This window comes from Rana temporaria, chromosome 7, assembly GCF_905171775.1.
Source record: "Rana temporaria chromosome 7, aRanTem1.1, whole genome shotgun sequence".
Taxonomy (NCBI): Eukaryota; Metazoa; Chordata; class Amphibia; order Anura; family Ranidae; genus Rana; species Rana temporaria.
The window spans coordinates 193,399,424-193,418,203 of NC_053495.1; the positions used below are offsets into that span (position 1 = coordinate 193,399,424).

Sequence of the window (18,780 nt, forward strand, 5' to 3'; positions counted from 1 at the left end):
TATTTGTGCTGCTGACTTATTTTTTTCTGAAGGAGCCTGGAGCTCCACTTCAACATGAACTACCCTGCTAATGTGCCAGCTAATGCCAATACCTTACAATAAAAAAAAACAGTTGCAATGATATTAAACATTTAGCGCAAAAAAGCATTTCAAAACAGTATTTGTAGTACATACACCTCTCGACCCAGGATAAACTAGTAATGGACTTTTTAACAACTTTGTTAGCATCCTCATGACAGTAGTATGGAGTCTGGTCTAGTGCATTACGAAATTAGGCAGATCCACAGGAGTTGTTATACCAAGGTCCATTCTAACCACCAAGCTGTGTACTGACGTGCATTGTGGTGTTTTAAACAGCCCATTAAAAATGAACAGTCTAAACCACACAGCCATTTACATGAAAATGGGACAGGCTGAATTATCACAGTGTGACGATATTGACAGCCATTAATAAATGGCACATGTAGCATTCATTACTGAAGTGCAGAGCCAAAAATAGGCACTGAAAGAACAGAGGCTGTTTAATTAAAACTAGGGCTGCAACTAACGATTATTTTCATAATCGATTAGTTGTCCACGATTATTGTCTCGAATAATCGATCGGTTAATAACAAAAAAGGGGGGGGGGGGGATTTGTGGAGATTTGCGTTTTTACATTTTTTTTGGCCAATTTGTTGTTGGGCAAAAAGCACCAAAAAACACATAGGTGTGACCCAGGCCTAAGACATTTAGCAACATAACAAAAAAAAAACAAAAAAAAAAAAAACACTAAAATTAGCCATTTATAGTACAAAAAAGAGCAAATAATTGCTACTGTAAGGGGTTAATGTTTTACTGTGGAACAGTGAATATATTTACAGTAGCAATTTGCTCTTTTTGTACTATAAAAGGCCAATTTTAGTTTTTTTTTAACTCCATTATGTTACTGGCAGATTAATCGATTATGAAAATAGCAATCGATTAATTTCATAATCGATTTGTTGATCGATTAGTTGTTACGGCCCCAATTAAAACTTGAAAGTTCTTAAATAAGGTGAACCTGTGTTCATATTGAATGCCCAAATCATGTGCAATGGAAAGAAAAAAGAGGAAACCTTGCTAGCAAAAGGTTGGTTGGTTGAATGGGTATACCCTGCTTGGGTGAAGCAGTTTTCACTTCAGTGTTAACCAGAAGGTTAATACCCACACCCCCCAAAAAGGGAGGGACTACCCCCATCAGAATACAAAAAGATCACCACTACAGCCATTGGCTGAAAAACACTGATTAAAGGCTGGCATTTCAGCATGACCATTCGACAGAAGCCAGTTGGCTTATGTTAGTCAGCAGTACACATGAACAGAGTCAGCCTGTTGTCCTATTTTGGGTCTGTGTATTCCCTGCTTACTAGCATTCACAAGGTAAACAGTCTCTGCTCATATTGTAAATCAACTCCATAATCATGTTTTAAACCACCCCTGCCAACAACATGGCTCCGAAAACTCTGCCATCTCTACAAAATTGAGTACAAGTCTAAAGGAAAAAAAACACAACATGTCCCATGCTTTTTCCAGGGACCAGTAAAACAGAGTGCTCTCACTTTACAGACAGTCACATAGCACCATGAGTGTAACTACATATGTTTCTTCTTACACAGAGATATGGATGCCGCTCTATTGGAAATAACAGGCATGCTTAGCTTCAGTTGGCCGTGGTGTCAAAACAATTCATAGGTTGCATGCTCATGAATATTAATGCAAGGAGCAAAAAAGGCTGCATTCTGTGTTCAACAGCTGCATAGATTAATGACAAATTTTAATTGTGATGAAAACCTTCCGGCATTACAAAGCACAAACCACCATCGTACAGCCAAAGAATAAAAAAATCAAATACTCAATTGTACAAGCCTGATCCAAAGCCTCCCTTGTACACCAATACACATCTATAAAATGCATACAGTTGCACTATTGTTTAACCACCAAAAGTGCATTTAGGCAATTCATAATCTCCAATTGTAGAAGCAAATCTACCCCCCCCCCCCTTTAGGGTGACCCAACTACCTGCTTACAAACAAATATTACAGCACACTGCCAATAGCTGATCATGTGACACCTAAATCCTCCCTTATAAAAGATATTTAACTACTAGAAAAGGTTTCAATGTTCTCACTGCAGCAGCTTGTCTGTGGCAAACAAACAGTGACATCTGCTGATCTGCAAAAAAAAAAAAGACACATCTCTCTATGTAAAATAAATGGTGCAGTTGTGACAATTTAAGAAAAGCGCCTTAATCAATGTATCAACTATAATGCAACAATAAATGAATAATCTTACATTGATTTACTTTGCTCAGAAATCTAACCAGAGCCGATTTTAATCCTTCAAATCAAAACGTTTAAAAGAAAAAAAAACAAAACATAGTATCCAAAAGTGTTAGAGAATACATTTCTTCTATGTATCATTTTTATCTGCACAGCCCTGCAGGATCGTTACATAATGTTGACAAGCAAAGCCACGCCTGCGGTACAAGGCCTCATGCACACTGGATGTTATAAAAACCCAGATAGCGATCTCTGTACAATGAGTGTTGCTGTGTTTTTTGCAGCAAAACTACATTCCCACAAAGGCTTATAAAAATGCTGATAAATGCAGAATAGCCATGTTTTTCAGCCTTTATCAGAGCAAGGCTGGATTCACACACCTATGCAGTTTTAGTGCTTTTTGCACTATAGTCCATTTAACATGGAACACGTTCTGTAGTGAAAATCTGCAAAAAGCACTAAAACGGCATAGGTGTGAATCCAGGCAAAAAATACTGATAACAGCCTGTGTGTGCATGGACACATAGGATAACCTGCTGGGGAGTTTACTGGCTGCAGAAAAAAAAAAAAAAAAAAAAACGTCCAATGTGTATGGGGCCTAAGATTGTTACTGGACAAAAACATGCAAAGATGGACTAAACTAGAAAAAAATAAATGTGCGCATGCTTAAAGCGAAGGTCCACCCATTTTTGTGTTTATTAAAAGTCAGCAGCTACAAAAAGTGTAGCTGCTGACTTTTAAACACACTCACCTGTCCCGCGGTCCAGCGATGTGGCTGCCCAGACACTCGCTCATCCCCACAGCTTCACAAGTGGGAGCACAAATGCGCAAGTCACGCTGCATATTCTGATTGGCCGGGCAATCTTTCAGAACCTGTACATGATTGCCGCTCACCCCCTCCATCGTTGTATCGCTTGCCCCATCCAGGTCGTGGCTTTGGTGGTTCACCCCTCTGCGCCTCCTCCAGGCCAATCAGGACACAGGACTCCTGGCCAACCAGGTCCGAGGCTCTGCTTCCTCATTGGCCAGGAGGAGAAACAGGAAGACATTAGCTAATATTAATTTGCCAATATCACAACTGAGTGAGCTCCGGGCGCAGTGCTCTGTGCCCCGAGCCCACCCTTTGTGAAGCCAGTTCTGGCTCTAATCATGTGCTTAAAAACCCATTGGAAGCCATGTGCTCGGCTCCCTGCATGTAGATTAGGGGGCGGCCGCCACCAACATATATGTTCGGGGCTCTGAGTAATTTTCAACCACCACATCACTCTAGCAGCCCCCAACACTTCTCTTTAGATTGTAAGCCCAATGAGCAGGGCCCTCTTATTTCTTCTGTATTGAACTGTCCTCTATTGTAAAGTGCTGCGTAAAATACTGGCAATATAAATCCTGTATAATTATTATAATAGCAAAAAAAAAAAAAATGAAAATTTTACATGTAAGAGAACGCGAGAGATCAGAATTTATCCGGATTGGGAACCGGTTAAAGTGGTAGTGAACTCTCATTGGGAAATTGTACATACAGGTAAACTTATAATAAAGAACCTTGTGAATTTTTAAAGAAAAAACTACAGGCCTTAATAGGAGATTAAAAATAAAGGTATTCTCAATAAGAGACACGATCTAGATCCCTTGTTCTGTAGGACTCCCATCATTTATTTTTTGCCAAAAATTCACAAGGATAGGGAGTCAGCCCACCAATGAAGCTCATCTGTAGGTACAAGGAATATCTACTAAACATGCACTGGCAACATGGCTATGGCAGAGCTCTGTGCCACAGCCGAGACTCCTGCGCACATGACTACATCGCAGTTTGGCCATTCAAGCAGCCAGACCCCATAATACTGGGTGAAGATGGAAGCCGTGTCAGCGGGCCGCTGGAGGACTTAATTCTAAAATAAGTCTTTCATAATATGCTAGTAGGTGATGAATACTAGCACATTTTGGTATTACCTTGCAGGGAGAAAATTTCTATTTTTTTTTTCAAAGTTCAATTTACTATTGTTTTGGTGCAATTTTAAATGGGACAAATACAGAACATTTATACTTTATCTACTGTAACAATAGGTTATGACAGAAAATAGCAAATTTTGTTGTTGCCAGAACAGGAATAGAGGGGGAAACCTTCCAAAGGGGACACTAGTTCTGGCGACAACCAGGGATTCCCTCAACTTTGGGGCAGGGGGGGGGGATTTTTCTCACTTCCTGTTTCAGCTAAAAGGACAGGGAATTAAGGGAAATCTTCCCAATGGGACACATGGCAAAAAAAAAAAAAAAAGAAAAGAAAAAAAGAAGCAGTGTTAAAAACCCTCTGAGACCATCCAAACAAAACACACACCACTGCCTTTAGTTCTAAGGATTCATTCACACTTGTATGGAGAGATGTTTTTCTGCACTAGAAAAGTGCCGATCCCTGCTGAGATACACAGAAAACAATTGTTTGTGGTGCACAGAACTTAATGGAATGTCACTTTACAATAAACCTGAAAAATATTAAAAAAACATAAAAGATAATTAGTGCCTTGAACCGCTTCCCCAAAGCCCAACACAAATACAGGAAAACGGAACATCCTGTGCAACTAGTGTTTACAGCTCTAAGGTCTCACGCACACTGGACATTTGACGTGTTTTACAGCAGCAGTTTTTGGCAGTAGACGTTTTTTTCCTAGAGGTCGACCGATACATTTTTTTGGCATTTTTTAATTAATCGGCATTGGCCAACTGGTTTTTTTTTTTTTTTTTTTTTAAAAGCCATTGCAAAACTCACTGCAATGCTACTGTAATTTGTATAACGTTATTTTAACGTCCAGTGTGCATGAGGCCTAAAAACACTTGTTCTATGGTTTAGATAAACTTCAAGGATATCTAAGGCTCCATGCACACTAGTTTTTTTTTTTTTAAGCCCATAATCTCCACTTTATGTTATCCTATGCAAAATGAAGGAAAAACGCTCTGGACAGCCGCACTCCAAAAATAAATTGCTTTTATTTTCAAAATAAAATAAAAAAAACACAAAAAGTATGCCACAGCAGACAGGGTAAAAAGCCGACGCGTTTTACACCAAACTTTAGTGCTTATTCAAAGTTTGGTGTGAAACGCGTCAGGTTTTTACCCCGTCTGCTGTGGCATGCTTTTTGTGTGTTTTCTGATTTTAAAATAAAAGCAATTTATTTTTGGGGTGCGGCTGTCCAGAGCGTTTTTCCTTCATTTTGCATCATTCCATGCATTGCCAGCACCTGTGGCTTTGGATCAGGTGAGGAGACTTTTAAAAAGTATCCTAGAGCGGTGATTTCTCTTTTTCTATGTTATCCTATGTGTCCACGCACACATGGACGTTTTTGGATGTTTATCAGCAGTGGAGATTATGGGCCGTTTTCTGAACGCCCTAAAATCACATTTAGGAGTCGTTTTTCTGACCACAAAAAAAATGGCCAATGCTGATAAACGTCAATAGACGCTCAAAAACGTGGCTCACCAGCATTTAACATTTTTGATCCATTGAAAAGAAGAAAAAAAAACGCCAACGCAAAAAACGCTAATAAACACTATTGCAAAAACATTAAAAAGACCCACGGCAACGCTACTATTGGCGTTTAACGTTATTGTAGCGTCCAGTGTGCATGGAGCCTACAGAGAACCTGTATTTTGCAGATTGCACAGCACCAAGTAAACTTTACCAGCGGACACACCAGGCATCAGAATGCAGCCAACTAGCGTACACAAAGCTCCCGGTACTGAAGCGGAGCTGCGGGTGATGTGCAATTGTTGGGCCAATCATAAGTAAACCCTCATATGAAAAAGAGAAAAATAAAAAAAAATAAAAACCTAGAAGCCTGAGGGAGTACACATGTGAGGGTACCGTCATCAATAATGGTAGGGAGGCAGTGTATACAAAGAGCAAAACCTGGCACAAAAACACAATAAAAATGTTTAAACCCTCAGAAAGCACACAGCCCACTGTAAAGAGAACCTGTCACCACTGCTACTCTGACCTCACTTCTTGAAAACATAAATAGAAAATAATCTGATGCCTGGAGGATTCGTTACAGAGAGGGGAGGCAGCACAGTCAGCACCCAGAGAACTGCTGAACATGAATATCTGAGGAAGGCGGCAGGAAAGGCGACACCGCAGGGTCACATCATAGGAGGGGGCCCCCCGGGTCTGTTCATTACTTTTGCATCACAAACCTGCAACTGTACTGGGGACAGGTTCTCTTTAAAAATGAGGGTGGCATGCTGCGTCTTGTAGTTCCCGAGTAGCTGCAGGACCCAACAGGTAGCTGGTGACCCCACTGCGCCATATAGCAGGGCGGCTCCACAGCGCCTTGTAGTCCCTCGGCTGCTAGGGGCCTCTTTGTACAATGTAGCAGAGAGGCCGTGCTGGGCCCTGTAGTCACCCAAGCAACTAAGGGACCCCGCTATGCCATGTAGCAGATAAGGAGCCCCGGCAGGCCCTGAAGTCCTTCAGCAACTGAGGGGCCCCGCTATGCCATATAGCAAGGAGAGGCCGCACTGGACGCTGTAGGGGCCCTGCAGTACCACAAAAACGATAGGGCCTAGCAGAAACCCCCCGCGATTCCCCTAGCCATTGGGGGCTCTGCTGGGTCTTGTAGTCCCCTAGGAACCCCTTTGTGCCAGGTAGCAGAGGGGGCCCTGTCGGGCCTCGCTGGTTCCCTGAAATCCCCTAGCTACTGGGGCAGTGATGGCGAACCTTGGCACCCCAGCTGTTTTGGAACTACATTTCCCATGATGCTCATGCACGCTGCAGTGTCGATGAGCATCATGGGAAATGTAGTTCCAAAACCTCTGGGGTGCCAAGGTTTGCCATCACTGTACTAAGGGTTCTGCTGGTCATGTAGTCCCTTAGGACCAACTGCTGGCTGAGGGGCCCTGTAGCTGGCCAGAAACTGTGGGGCTCCGCTAACCTTTGCAGCCCCCCTAGCCAATGGGGGCTCTGCTCGGCCTTAGAGATTTAGGGCCCGTGGCCCCCAGCAGCTGGTGTGCCCTTTAGCGGCCCAGACACTGTGGGCCCCCGCTAGGCTTATGAGAGGAGCCCCACTGGGCCTTGTAGTACTTCACCAGTGTAGAGACCCACTAGGCCACATAGTAGAGAACACGCTGGTCCTTGTAGTCCCCCGGGGCCTCCCTCACGCCTCACACACGTCCGCCCCGCCCCCTCCCCGGGCGCCATCTTTGGCCAGGCTCGCTCCGCCATGTCGGGTTCCCCTCACCTCCCCATCGGGTCACTTACTCGGGCGGGAAAAGATGCAGCTCCTCGATCTTTCCCAGGAAGCCGAATAGAGTTTTCATCTGCTCGGAGCTGGCGCTGGGGGACACGTTGGTCACCTGGATGACGTCTGTGATGCAAGCCATGGCGCCTCTCCTGCTCTAACACACAACAAGAGGGACACACACACACGATTAGTACAGGTCGGCGGAAGGGGGGGAAATGGGAAGCGACAGCGGCCGGCTACAGCGAGCAGCACACCGCCGCCATCCAACAACGACAGGAACCTGACTGGGCCGCGGACTCCCACAATGCACCGATCGCGCCTGCGCACTGAGCACCCCGCCTCCTCAGACACAGGGGGGGGGAAAGACCGCCCTCCGTTCTGAGCACTGGCCACTCCCCCCGCAACGGCGGCCTGCGCCTCCTTCTCGGCCTAAGCCACACCTCCACACACAGTCGTCTTCTTTCCCGCTCAGACCGCACCCTCTTTACCTCAGTCACACTTCTCCCCGCCTCAGCCACGCCCCTTCTTTTCTCTTAGTGAAGGCGCCATAGTATATACAGTGTGTACAGGATGACAATGGAGGCTGTCCTCTACAGCCTGATACAATGTAAACCTCACCTTCCTGCAATGTAAACCTCCCCTCCCTTCATACCTAGCCTTCCTCAGGTGGTGGCCATACAGTAATAAATAACTATATTTAACCACTTGCCCTCTGCAAAATTTACCCCCCACTTCATGACCAGAACATTTACCCTCCCCCTTCATGACCAGACCAATTTTTGCAATACGGCACTGCATTATTTTTACTGACAACTGTGCAGTCGTTGCAACACTTTACACAATAATTTGTGTACAGTGTCGCAAACGACCGCGCAATTGTCAGTTAAAGTAACGCAGTGCTGTATTGCAAAAAAAAAAAAACGCCCCCCCCACAAATAGAGCTTTCTTTTAGTGGTATTTGATCACATCCGCATTTTTTATTTTTTGCGCTCTAAACAAAAAAAGCCGACATTTTGAAAAGAAACACAATATTTTTAACTTTCTGCTGTAAAACATTCCCAGTCGAAAATGTAAAAAAATATAATTTCCTTATAAATTTAGGCCAATATGTATTCTACATATTTTTGGAAAAACAAAATCCCAATAAGCGTCTATTGATTGGCTTGTGCAAAAGTTATAGGGCCAGATTCTCAAAAGAGTTACGCCGGTGTATCTACAGATACAGCGGCGTAATTCGGATTTCCCGCCAGCGTATCATTGTTTTGTATTCGCAAAACAAGATACGCCGGAATTAGGCTAGGATCCGACTGGTGTATGTCACTTACACCGTCGGATCCTAAATGCAATACAACGCTGACCGCTAGGTGGCGTTTACGTTCAGGACTCATTTGACTATGCAAATGAGCCTGATACGCCGATTCCCGAACGAATTTGCGCACGTCGTTTCCGTAAGCGTAAAGTTACCCCTGCTATATGAGGGGTAACCTTACGCCAGTCCGCCGTATGCCATGTTAAGTATGGCGTCGGGTCCACGTCGTCTTTTTCCGTCGGGTACGTCGTTTTACTAAGTCGTTCTTGAATACGACTTTACGTCAATGACGCACACGTCGGCGTCATTGATGTTTTCCGTCGTGAGCTGGAGCATGCGCACTGGGCTATTTTTCAGCCCGGCGCATGCGCAGTGCAATCGGCGCGGGGGCGCGCTTATGTGAATACAAGCCGCCCCCTTTGAATTACGTGGCCATACGCCGGGCCATTTACACTACGCCGCCGCAAATTACGGAGCAAGTGCTTGAGGAATACGGCACTTGCTCCAGTAAGTTGCGGTGGCGAAGTGTAAATGGCTTACGCTACGCCAACGCCGATTCTACGAGAATCTGGCCCATAGAGTCTACAAACTATGGGATAGATTTATGTATTTTCATTTGTTTATACATTTTTTTACTAATAATGGCGGGGCGTTCAGCGACTTATAGCGAGACTGCGATATTGCGGCGGACACATCGGACACTAACTGACACTTTTGACACTTTGTGGGGACCACTGCTAAAAAATACAACAGGGAATATAATTATTTGATCCCCTGCAGATTTTGTAAGTTTGCCCACTTACAAAGAGATGTTTAGGGGAAACTCCAGGCTTTTAGTCTGGTGTGGATTTTAAGGGGAACCCACACGTCAAAAAAATGGCGTTGGGTCCCCCTACAATCCATACCAGACCCTCATCCGAGCATTCAGCCCAGCAGATCAGGAAAGGGGGTGGGGACGAGCGAGCGCCCTCAACATGGGGGGGTCCTTTGGGGCACTCCAAAGCACCTTGTAGCCATCAACCCTAATGCCGTGTACACACGACCGTATTTCATGTCATGGAAAAAAACAACGTTTTTCTCAACGTGATTCTTGTCAAGCCTGCCTTGCATACACACGATCGTGAAAATAAATCCTTGAGCAAAGCGCGGTGACGTACAACACGTACAATGGCACTATAAAGGGGAAGTTCCATTCGAATGACGCCACCCTTTGGGCTGATTATGCAAACTTCCCTTCTCATAACTTGCTTCTGAGAATGCGCGTTTTTTTCCCCGTTGTTAAAGCCTACACACGACCATTTTTCCCGACGAGAAAAACAACGACATGAAAAACAATGAGAAAAAATAGAGCAGGGTCTAAATTTTTATTGGCCATTTTTCTCGACATGAAAAACGGTCGTGTGTACGCGGCATAAGGGCCTTTACCTAACAACCCTGGCTGGTGGTTGTTGGGGTTTGCAGGCGGGGGGCTTATTGGAATCTAAAAGCCCCCTTTAACAAGGGGACCCCCAAAAAAGTGTCAAAAATAAAAACAATACACAGGTTTTTGACAAAGTAATTTATTAAAGCAGCTCTAGTGTCTCTTCTCCTTACGATTTCTTCTCCCATTGGTGATATCTTCATCCTCCAGGTCTTCTCCCTCCGCTGATGACCTCCTCCAGTTCGGTTCTTCTCCCTCCTCAGATGTCTTCTTCTGCTGCCGGTTCTCCTATCTCCGCTGTCTTCTCCTTCTGCCAGTTCTCCTCTCTCCGCTGTCTTCTCCCTCTGCCGGTTCTCCTCTTTCTGTTGTCTTCTCCCTCTGCCGGTTCTCCTCTCTCCACTGTCTTCTCCCTCTGCCGATTCTCCTCTCTCCACTGTCTTCTCCCTCTGCCGGTTCTTTTTTCTCCACTGTCTTCTCCCTCTTCTGGTTCTCCTCTCTCCGCTGTCTTCTCCCTCTGCCAGTTCTCCTCTCTCCGCTGTCTTCTCCCTCTGCTGGTTCTCCTCTTTCCGTTGTCTTCTCCCTCTGCCGGTTCTCCTCTCTCCACTGTCTTCTCCCTCTGCCGATTCTCCTCTCTCCACTGTCTTCTCCCTCTGCCGGTTCTTTTTTCTCCACTGTCTTCTCCCTCTTCCGGTTCTCCTCTCTTCGCTGTCTTCTCCCTCTGTCAGTTCTCCTCTCTCTCCGCTGTCTTCTCCCTCTGCCGGATCTCCCCTCTCCGCTGTCTTCTCCCTCTGCCGGATCTCCCCTCTCCACTGTCTTCTCCCTCTGCCGGTTCTTATTTCTCCACTGTCTCCTCCCTCTGCCGGTTCTCCTCTCTCCGCTGTCTTCTCCCTCTGCCGGATCTCCTCTCTCCACTGTCTTCTCCCTCTGCCGGTTCTTTTCTCTCCACTGTCTTCTCCCTCTGCCGGTTCTCCTCTCTCCGCTGTCTTCTCCCTCTGTCAGTTCTCCTCTCTCTCCGCTGTCTTCTCCCTCTGTCAGTTCTCCTCTCTCTCCGCTGTCTTCTCCCTCTGCCGGATCTCCCCTCTCCGCTGTCTTCTCCCTCTGCCGGTTCTTTTTCTCTCCGCTGTCTACTTCCTCTGCCGATTCTCCTCCCTCCACTGTCTTCTCCCTCTGCTGGTTCTCCTCTCTCCGCTGTCTACTTCCTCTGCCGATTCTCCTCTCTCCGTTGTCTTCTCCCTCTGCCGGTTCTCCTCTCTCCACTGTCTTCTCCTTCTGCCGATTCTCCTCTCTCCACTGTCTTTTCCCTCTACCGATTCTCCCCTCTCCGCTGTCTTCTGCTCTGCCGGTTCTCCTCTCTCCGCTGTCTTCTCTCTCTTCCGGTTCTCCTCTCCCCGCTGTCTTCTCCCTCTGCCGGTTCTCTGCTCTCCAATTTTTATCCCTCTGTTCTTCCTCCAATCTTCTCCCAGCGCTCTCTCCTGCTGTAATACTAGGTCCACCATGTGCCATTACTTTTATAGCTATGGGGTGTGGCCAGCTGGTGACGTCATCCGGAGGCCTGCCCCTTGTGACATCACCGCCCCATCATGCCACGTGCACAAAAACACAGGACCCATGCCTTCCCTACTGACAGAACAGCAATATGCCTTGTTTCCATAGACAGACTGCCGTTCTGCCTGTGTACTGAAGGATCGGCGGGTGCTGGCGGACATCAATCTCACGGTACCTGCCGCTGGGCTCCCGCTGTGTGTGATCATGGTGGGAGCGAGACGTACATACATAATCCAGCATACAGGTGTTGCCATGTAGCAGTAAAACTGCTATGGGGCGGACCTGAACTGGTTAAAGGGTTAGTTCACCTGCCCATGCAAGTAAGGGGTGTCTGTAGATAAAAGCAAACTATGCGGCTCTGACTAAAGATGAATAATACCCTTGCTATAGGTGTAGGCCATTTATATACCTCATGAAGCCTGACTGGAATACTCCTAGGACGTTGCTAAGAAACGCCTAGCTGTTACCGCTCACCTCCGCCATCACAGGAGTGAGCTGTTTCTGGGCCAGATTCTCAGAAGAGTTACGACGGTGTATCTCAGGAAACACCGTCATATCTCTGTTTTTTGACCCGGGTATCTATGCGAGTGATTCCTAGAATCATTTTCGCATAGATACGGCCAAGATCCGACAGGTGTAAGTGACTTACACTGTCGGATCTTAAATGTAATTCGCCGCTGGCCGCTAGGTGGCGTTTACGTTCAGGTCTCATTTGACTATGCAAATGAGCCTGATACGCAGATTCCCGAACGAATTTGCGTCGCGTAGTCGTCGCTTACGTCGTTTCCGTAGGCTTAAGTTTACCCCTGCTATATGAGGGGTAACCTTACGCCAGTCCGCCGTATGCCATGTTAAGTATGGCGTCGGGTCCGCGTCGTCTTTTCCCGTCGGGTACGTCGTTTTCCTAAGTCGTTCTTGAATACGACTTTACGTCAATGACGCACACGTCGGCGTCATTGACGTTTTCCGTCGTGAGCTGGAGCATGCGCACTGGGCTATTTTTTAGCCCGGCGCATGCACAGTTCAATCGACGCGGGGCGCGCTTAATTTAAATACAAGCCGCCCCCTTTGAATTACGCGGGGATACGCCGGGCCATTTACACTACGCCGCCGCAAATTACGGAGTAAGTGCTTGAGGAATACGGCACTTGCTCCAGTAAGTTGCGGTGGCGTAGTGTAAATGGCTTACGCTACGCCAACGCACAATCTACCAGAATCTGGCCCTCTGTGATTTATTCCCCCTCACATGCTCTTTCTCCTCTGATGTAGTACCTCTGAGCTCAGCATTTGGAAGCTCGCTCCTGTGATGGTGAACAGTAACAGCTAGGTGTTCCTTAGCAACCTCCTAGAAGTTTCAAACGGACAAGCCTGTGTGAAAGGGGCCTAAAGCAGTAGTAAACCATAAAAAAATAAAATAAACGTCCTCTGCAAAATAATGTCCTAATCTGTTAGTATGCATCACATACTAGCACATTATGAAAGTCTTATCTGAGAACGAAACCTTCCAGCAGCGCGTTTGTCACCGCGGACAGGGCTTCCATCTTCACCCAGTCTCTCTTCCAGGTTCGCGGGCTGCGGCCGCTTGATTGGTCACGATAATGTCACTCCCGCGGATGCGCACAGAGTTACGGCCGCAGCACGGCTCTCTCAGTGGATCAGACCCCGCTCATGACCAGGCCATTTTTTGCTATTCAGCACTGCGCTACTTTAACCACTTACGGACCAGTTGCTGCCGTTATTACGTCAGTACTTTGATGTGGAATACTGTTGTTATGGCAGCAGATATCTGCCATTACCCCAGTATTCTCTTAAATGACGGGCCGTGCGCATTCAGATAAAAGTGGTCTCTGAGGCGGATTCGGCGCAAGATTACTTTTTTTTGTGGCGGGAGAGGTGCCCACCCTTCCCACGGCGCTCTGGTTGTCCCCACCGCTTACCGGAGCCGTCGGTAGCAGCGGAGAAGATCCGACGCTCTCCCCTCACAGGCCTGGAGCCGAGTGAGGCTCCATAACATTGGATGATGGAAGCAACGTCAAACGTCTCTTCCGCCCAATGGTCTTAAAGGAATTTTTTTTTTATTGCATTTAAATTAAAATGTTAGATCTGAGGGGCCAGATTCACAAAGAGATACGACGGTGTATCTCCTGATACGCCGTCGTATCTCTGAGTTCTGCCGGTCGTGTCTATGCGACTGATTCAGAGAATCAGTTACGCATAGATATTCCTAAGATCCGCCAGGTGTAAGTGTCTTACACCGTCGGATCTTAGGCTGCAATTCCAGGCCGGCCGCTAGGTTGTGTTTCGTTTTTTTTTACGCGACGAATATGCAAATGAGGATTTACGCCGATTCAGAAACGAACGACCGCCTGGCGCATATTTTTTACGTTGTTTGCGTTCGGCTTTTTCCGGCGTATAGTTACCCCTGGGTCTATGAGGCGCAGCCAATGTTAAGTATGGCCGTCGTTCCCGCGTCAAATTTTTTAATTTTACGTCGTTTGCGTACGTCAATTCAGAAAACAGCTGGACGTAAGTTGCGCTCACGACGAAACCAATGACGTCCTTGCGACGTCATTTGGAGCAATGCACGCCGGGATTTTTTAAGGACGGCGCATGCGCAGTTCGTTCGGCGAGGGGACGCGCTTCATTTAAATGAAACACGCCCCCCTTGCCCGAAAAACTTGTGGCGGTGTAACGTAAATCAAATACGTTACGCCCGCCCAAAAATACGCCCATCTACGTGAATCTGGCCCGAGGTCTTTTTGAGCCCAGATCTCTCTCTGTCATGCTTTTTTTTCTATTACAAGGGATGTTTACATTTTTTGTAAAAGGAATAAAAGGGACCCAAAAGAGTTTAAAGCACCCCGTCCTGCCGAACTCGCTCGCAGAAGCGAACGCCTACGTAAGTTGCCCCCCGCATATGAAAACGGTGTTCAAACCACACATGTGAGGTATAACATAATTCTAGCCCTAGACCTCCTCTGTAACTCAAAACTGGTAAACGTTGCCAATGGAGATTTTTAAGTGCCAAAATTTGTCGCCATTCCACGAGCAGGCGCAATTTTGAAGCGTGACATGTTGGGTATCAATTTAATCGGCGTAACACTATCTTTCACAATATAGAACAAAATTGGTCCAACTTTACTGTTGTCTTATTTTTTAGTGTAGTGTATTTTTTCCCCAAAAAATTGCGCTTGTTAGACCGCTGCACAAATACGGTGTGACATAAACTATTGTAACGAGCGCCATTTTATTTTGTAGGGTGTCTGAAAATATATAATGTTTGGGGGGTTCTAAGTAATTTTTTAGCAAAACTTGTAAACAACCAGTTTAAAAATTTAGGCCCAGTCCTTAAGTGGTGGTGATTGCGCGGTCATGCAACGCTGTACCCAAACTTAATGTATATATTTTTTTTGTCACACAAATAGAGCTTTCTTTTGGTGGAATTTGATCCCCTCTGGTTGGTTGCATGACCTCGCAATCGCCAGTTAAAACAGCACAGTGCCAAATAGCAAAAAATGGATACGGGATGGTCATGGCGCAGGTTTTTTTGGCTGGGCGGTGGGGGGGTAAGCTCACTTGCTGGTTGCTGCCTGGCTTACCATTGCCCATCAATTTTGAACACTAAACTCACCTACCTGACACACTGACCATTACACTGACTACCTGACATACATATACACCACCTACCTGACATATATACACCACCTACCTGACATACATATACACTGACATACATACACCTACCTGACATACATACACCTACCTCACCTACCTGACCTACATACACCTACCTGACTTTGCATTTACATTTATTTTACTGCCTGTTGGACCTAGAGGGCTTTTTACCTTGCTACCGATCGCTCCTCCGCTGGCCTGATCTCTCCCGATCGATCCGAGAGCTGCCCGCCCGAGCTCTGAGTGGGGATCATCTCAGTGATGTGGCGCGTGGCGCCGCGGTATTGTAATTCCCGCCTTCTGGAGCTTCGGGCGCCTATGATGGACAACAGGCATCGTACACACGACCGAACATGTCTGCTGAAACTGGTCCGCGGACCAGTTTCAGCGGACAGATCATTTATCCGCGGAAATTTCCCGATTCCAGCAGATAAAAATTTGTAGACATGTCTACAAATCTATCCGCTTGAATCGATCCCAACGGTTTGATCCGCTGGTCTGTACAGACTCACCGGATCAATCTGTCCGAAGGGATCCCCCGCATGCGTCGTAATGATTCGACGCATGCGTGGAATTCCTTATATGACAGCGTCGCGCTCGTCGCTGCGTCATCATCGTGGCGACGGCGCGACACGTCATCGCGAGGGGATTTCGGCGCGGATTTCGATCCTATGGTGAGTACACTCCATCGGATCCAAATCCGCTGAAATCCTCGAGAGGATTTATCCGCGGATAAATCCTCTCGTGTGTACTAGGCCTTAGCATGCTAAGAAATATGTCCGCTGGAAAGCTGTCCGTCGGACATGTCCGCTGGTTAGTACGTCTAACCAGCGGACCGAAATCCCGCGCATGCGTCGAATTGATTCGACGCATGCGTGGAAGCATTGAACTTGCGCGATAGAGAACGTCGGTGTCGTCTACGTCACCACGTTCTCTGTCCACGGGGATTTCGGTTTGATGGTGTGTACAGCCATCAGACCGAAATCTCCCAGCGGACATGTCCGATGAAAACGGTCCACGGACCGTTTTCATCGGACATGTCCGCTCGTCTGTATGAGGCCTCACAGGTCCCGCATTGGATCACTGGGACGTCCATCATAGGCGCTGAGCTCCAGAAGGCGGGACCAGCCTGCTATCGCACTCTTCAGGACTCAGCCACAACCGGCTTGGCGGCACTCGGCAGGACTTGGCCACAATCGGCTTGGCGGCACTCGGCAGGACTCGGTCTCGGCGCGGCAGCACTCGGGATCAGAACGGTCCTGGTGCTCGGGGCTAACAACGGCTAGCTAAATGCCCGGGACTCGGGGCTTTACGGGGACCCATTCGGGGCTCCAGCCCCCTAAGCCCGGGCCTAACGACGCCCCTGGAGTTAGGGACCTTAGATTGTAAGCTCCTTGAGGGTAGGGACCGATGTGAATGTACAATGTATATGTAAAGATGATAAGAACAGCGATCTATGTATGCTGCCCCAACTTAGGTCCCGAGCCAGTCCTAATCAATCTTAGAAAGTCTTGGAGCCCATGAGCCCGGGTCCACAGAGACGAGAAAAGAGAAAAAAGAAAGGCAGAGATAGAAGGATTGGGGAAGAGAGGGGGGGAAGGGGGGCATGCTGAGGTGTACCCTGTGTAAGCTCGCTGAACGCGGGGGTGATAAGGCGAGACCCTTGGGTGCCCTATGGCCGGTAGGGCCGCTCTGAAAAAGGGTGAATTTAGTTGCTCAGGTCTCTGTCAAGGAGGGTTCTTCCTTCGCCTGACACCAGAAAAGCATTCCAGAGAGACCATGTCTTGGAGTAGCGCTCCTGATGGTGTTGTGCCGAGAGAACCAAGTCCTCCAATTTACTGATCTCCCTTACTTTACGTATCCATATCCCTACTGTCGGAGGGGGCGATTTCCATACAAGAGGGATGCACGCCTTAGCGGCGTCAAGAAGGTGGCGAATGATAGATTTATTGTATTGCAGTGTTCTTTTGTGATGTCACGTACGGGCGTGAAGGATGACAGTGCCGCCGCGATACACACCTACCGATCGTATAGACACTTAGGGCTCTTTCACACGGGCGTACCGTTCAGGTCCGCCTGCCAGTTTTTTAGGCGGACCTGAACGGGCGCTCCGTGCTCCTCTATGGAGCCATGGATGTCAGCGGTGACATCCGACCCGCTCTGATCCACCAAAGTGTGACGGAGGATAACCCTACTTTTCCATTGGATCGGGTGACAACAGACTTTACGGTCCGTTGTCATCCGATCCCCCATAGGGGAGAGCGGTGCTCTGACAGGTCGGTCTCTGCACAGTGTGCAGAGACCGACCTGTCATCTGCCGGCTCAGCAGGGATTGACGGAGCGATCCCCGCTAAGCATACGGAGAATACGGAGGCGGATCATCACTGATCCGCCCGTGTGAAAGGGGCCTTAATGGTCAAACTAGCTGACCCAGGTGTCTACAATTATTTTCATCAAGACAACAGGTATTTATAGAATCTCTGCTCCATTTGTCAGTCTCTTCCCTTTTGACGAACGATAGGAGCCACACCATCCCCACAGGAGCATCAGGTTAGTCTCTTTTGGAGCCAGAAAAATGGTACTATGATCCCTGTGCCGCTACTTATGCGGTATTATCAGAAACCATGGCACATACCAACACATGCTTTTGATAATAAATTCTCTATATATAAGCCATTAGGTAACCCAATGTCTATGTGCTGTTAACTCGTAGAGTACAGCAGGACTGGTATTAGAAGACTGATCTGTTCCTCTCTGCATGCATGTGTTTGGTGACCATTGGACAGACAAAGATCGTTCTAGTCTATCGGCAACACTGAGACAGCATATCCCTGGATCAATATACTCTCCATGCTTTTAGAAGTCTATGCAAATGAGAGGTATGGATATCATTTTGATCAATGCCTGTAAACTTTTTCAAATATTTTGTTAAATTAACCACTTCCATACCAGGCACTTACGCACCTTTCCGCCCAAGCCAATTTTCAGCTTTCAGCACTGTCGCACTTTGAATGGCAATTGCGCGGTCGTGCGACGTGGCTCCCAAACAAAATTGGCGTCCTTTATTCCCCACAAATAGAGCTTTCTTTTGGTGATATTTGATCACCTCTGCGATTTATTTTTTTTGCGCAACAAGTAAAAAAAGATTGAAAATTTTGAAAAAAAATTACGTTTTTATTTTTTCCTGTTATTTTTTTTGTAAATAAGTACGTTTTCTCTTTCAATTACGGGCACTGATATAGCGGCACTGATGGGCACCGATGAGATGGCACTGATGGACATCGATGAGGTAGTACTGACGGG

The 18,780-nt window shown here is 47.0% G+C and overlaps 1 protein-coding gene across 1 annotated transcript in view; it reads right to left on the minus strand.

Annotated features, from left to right (window-relative positions):
- The window catches only part of SRSF11 (serine and arginine rich splicing factor 11), a 45,918-nt gene extending 38,065 nt beyond the window's left edge, over nt 1-7,853 (minus strand). The window contains exon 1 of the mRNA XM_040360714.1: nt 7,546-7,853. Coding sequence (XP_040216648.1) covers nt 7,546-7,667 — 122 coding nt within the window. The 5' untranslated portion in view covers nt 7,668-7,853. The remainder of the gene's footprint in view (nt 1-7,545) is intronic.
- Between the last annotated feature and the right edge of the window lie 10,927 nt (nt 7,854-18,780).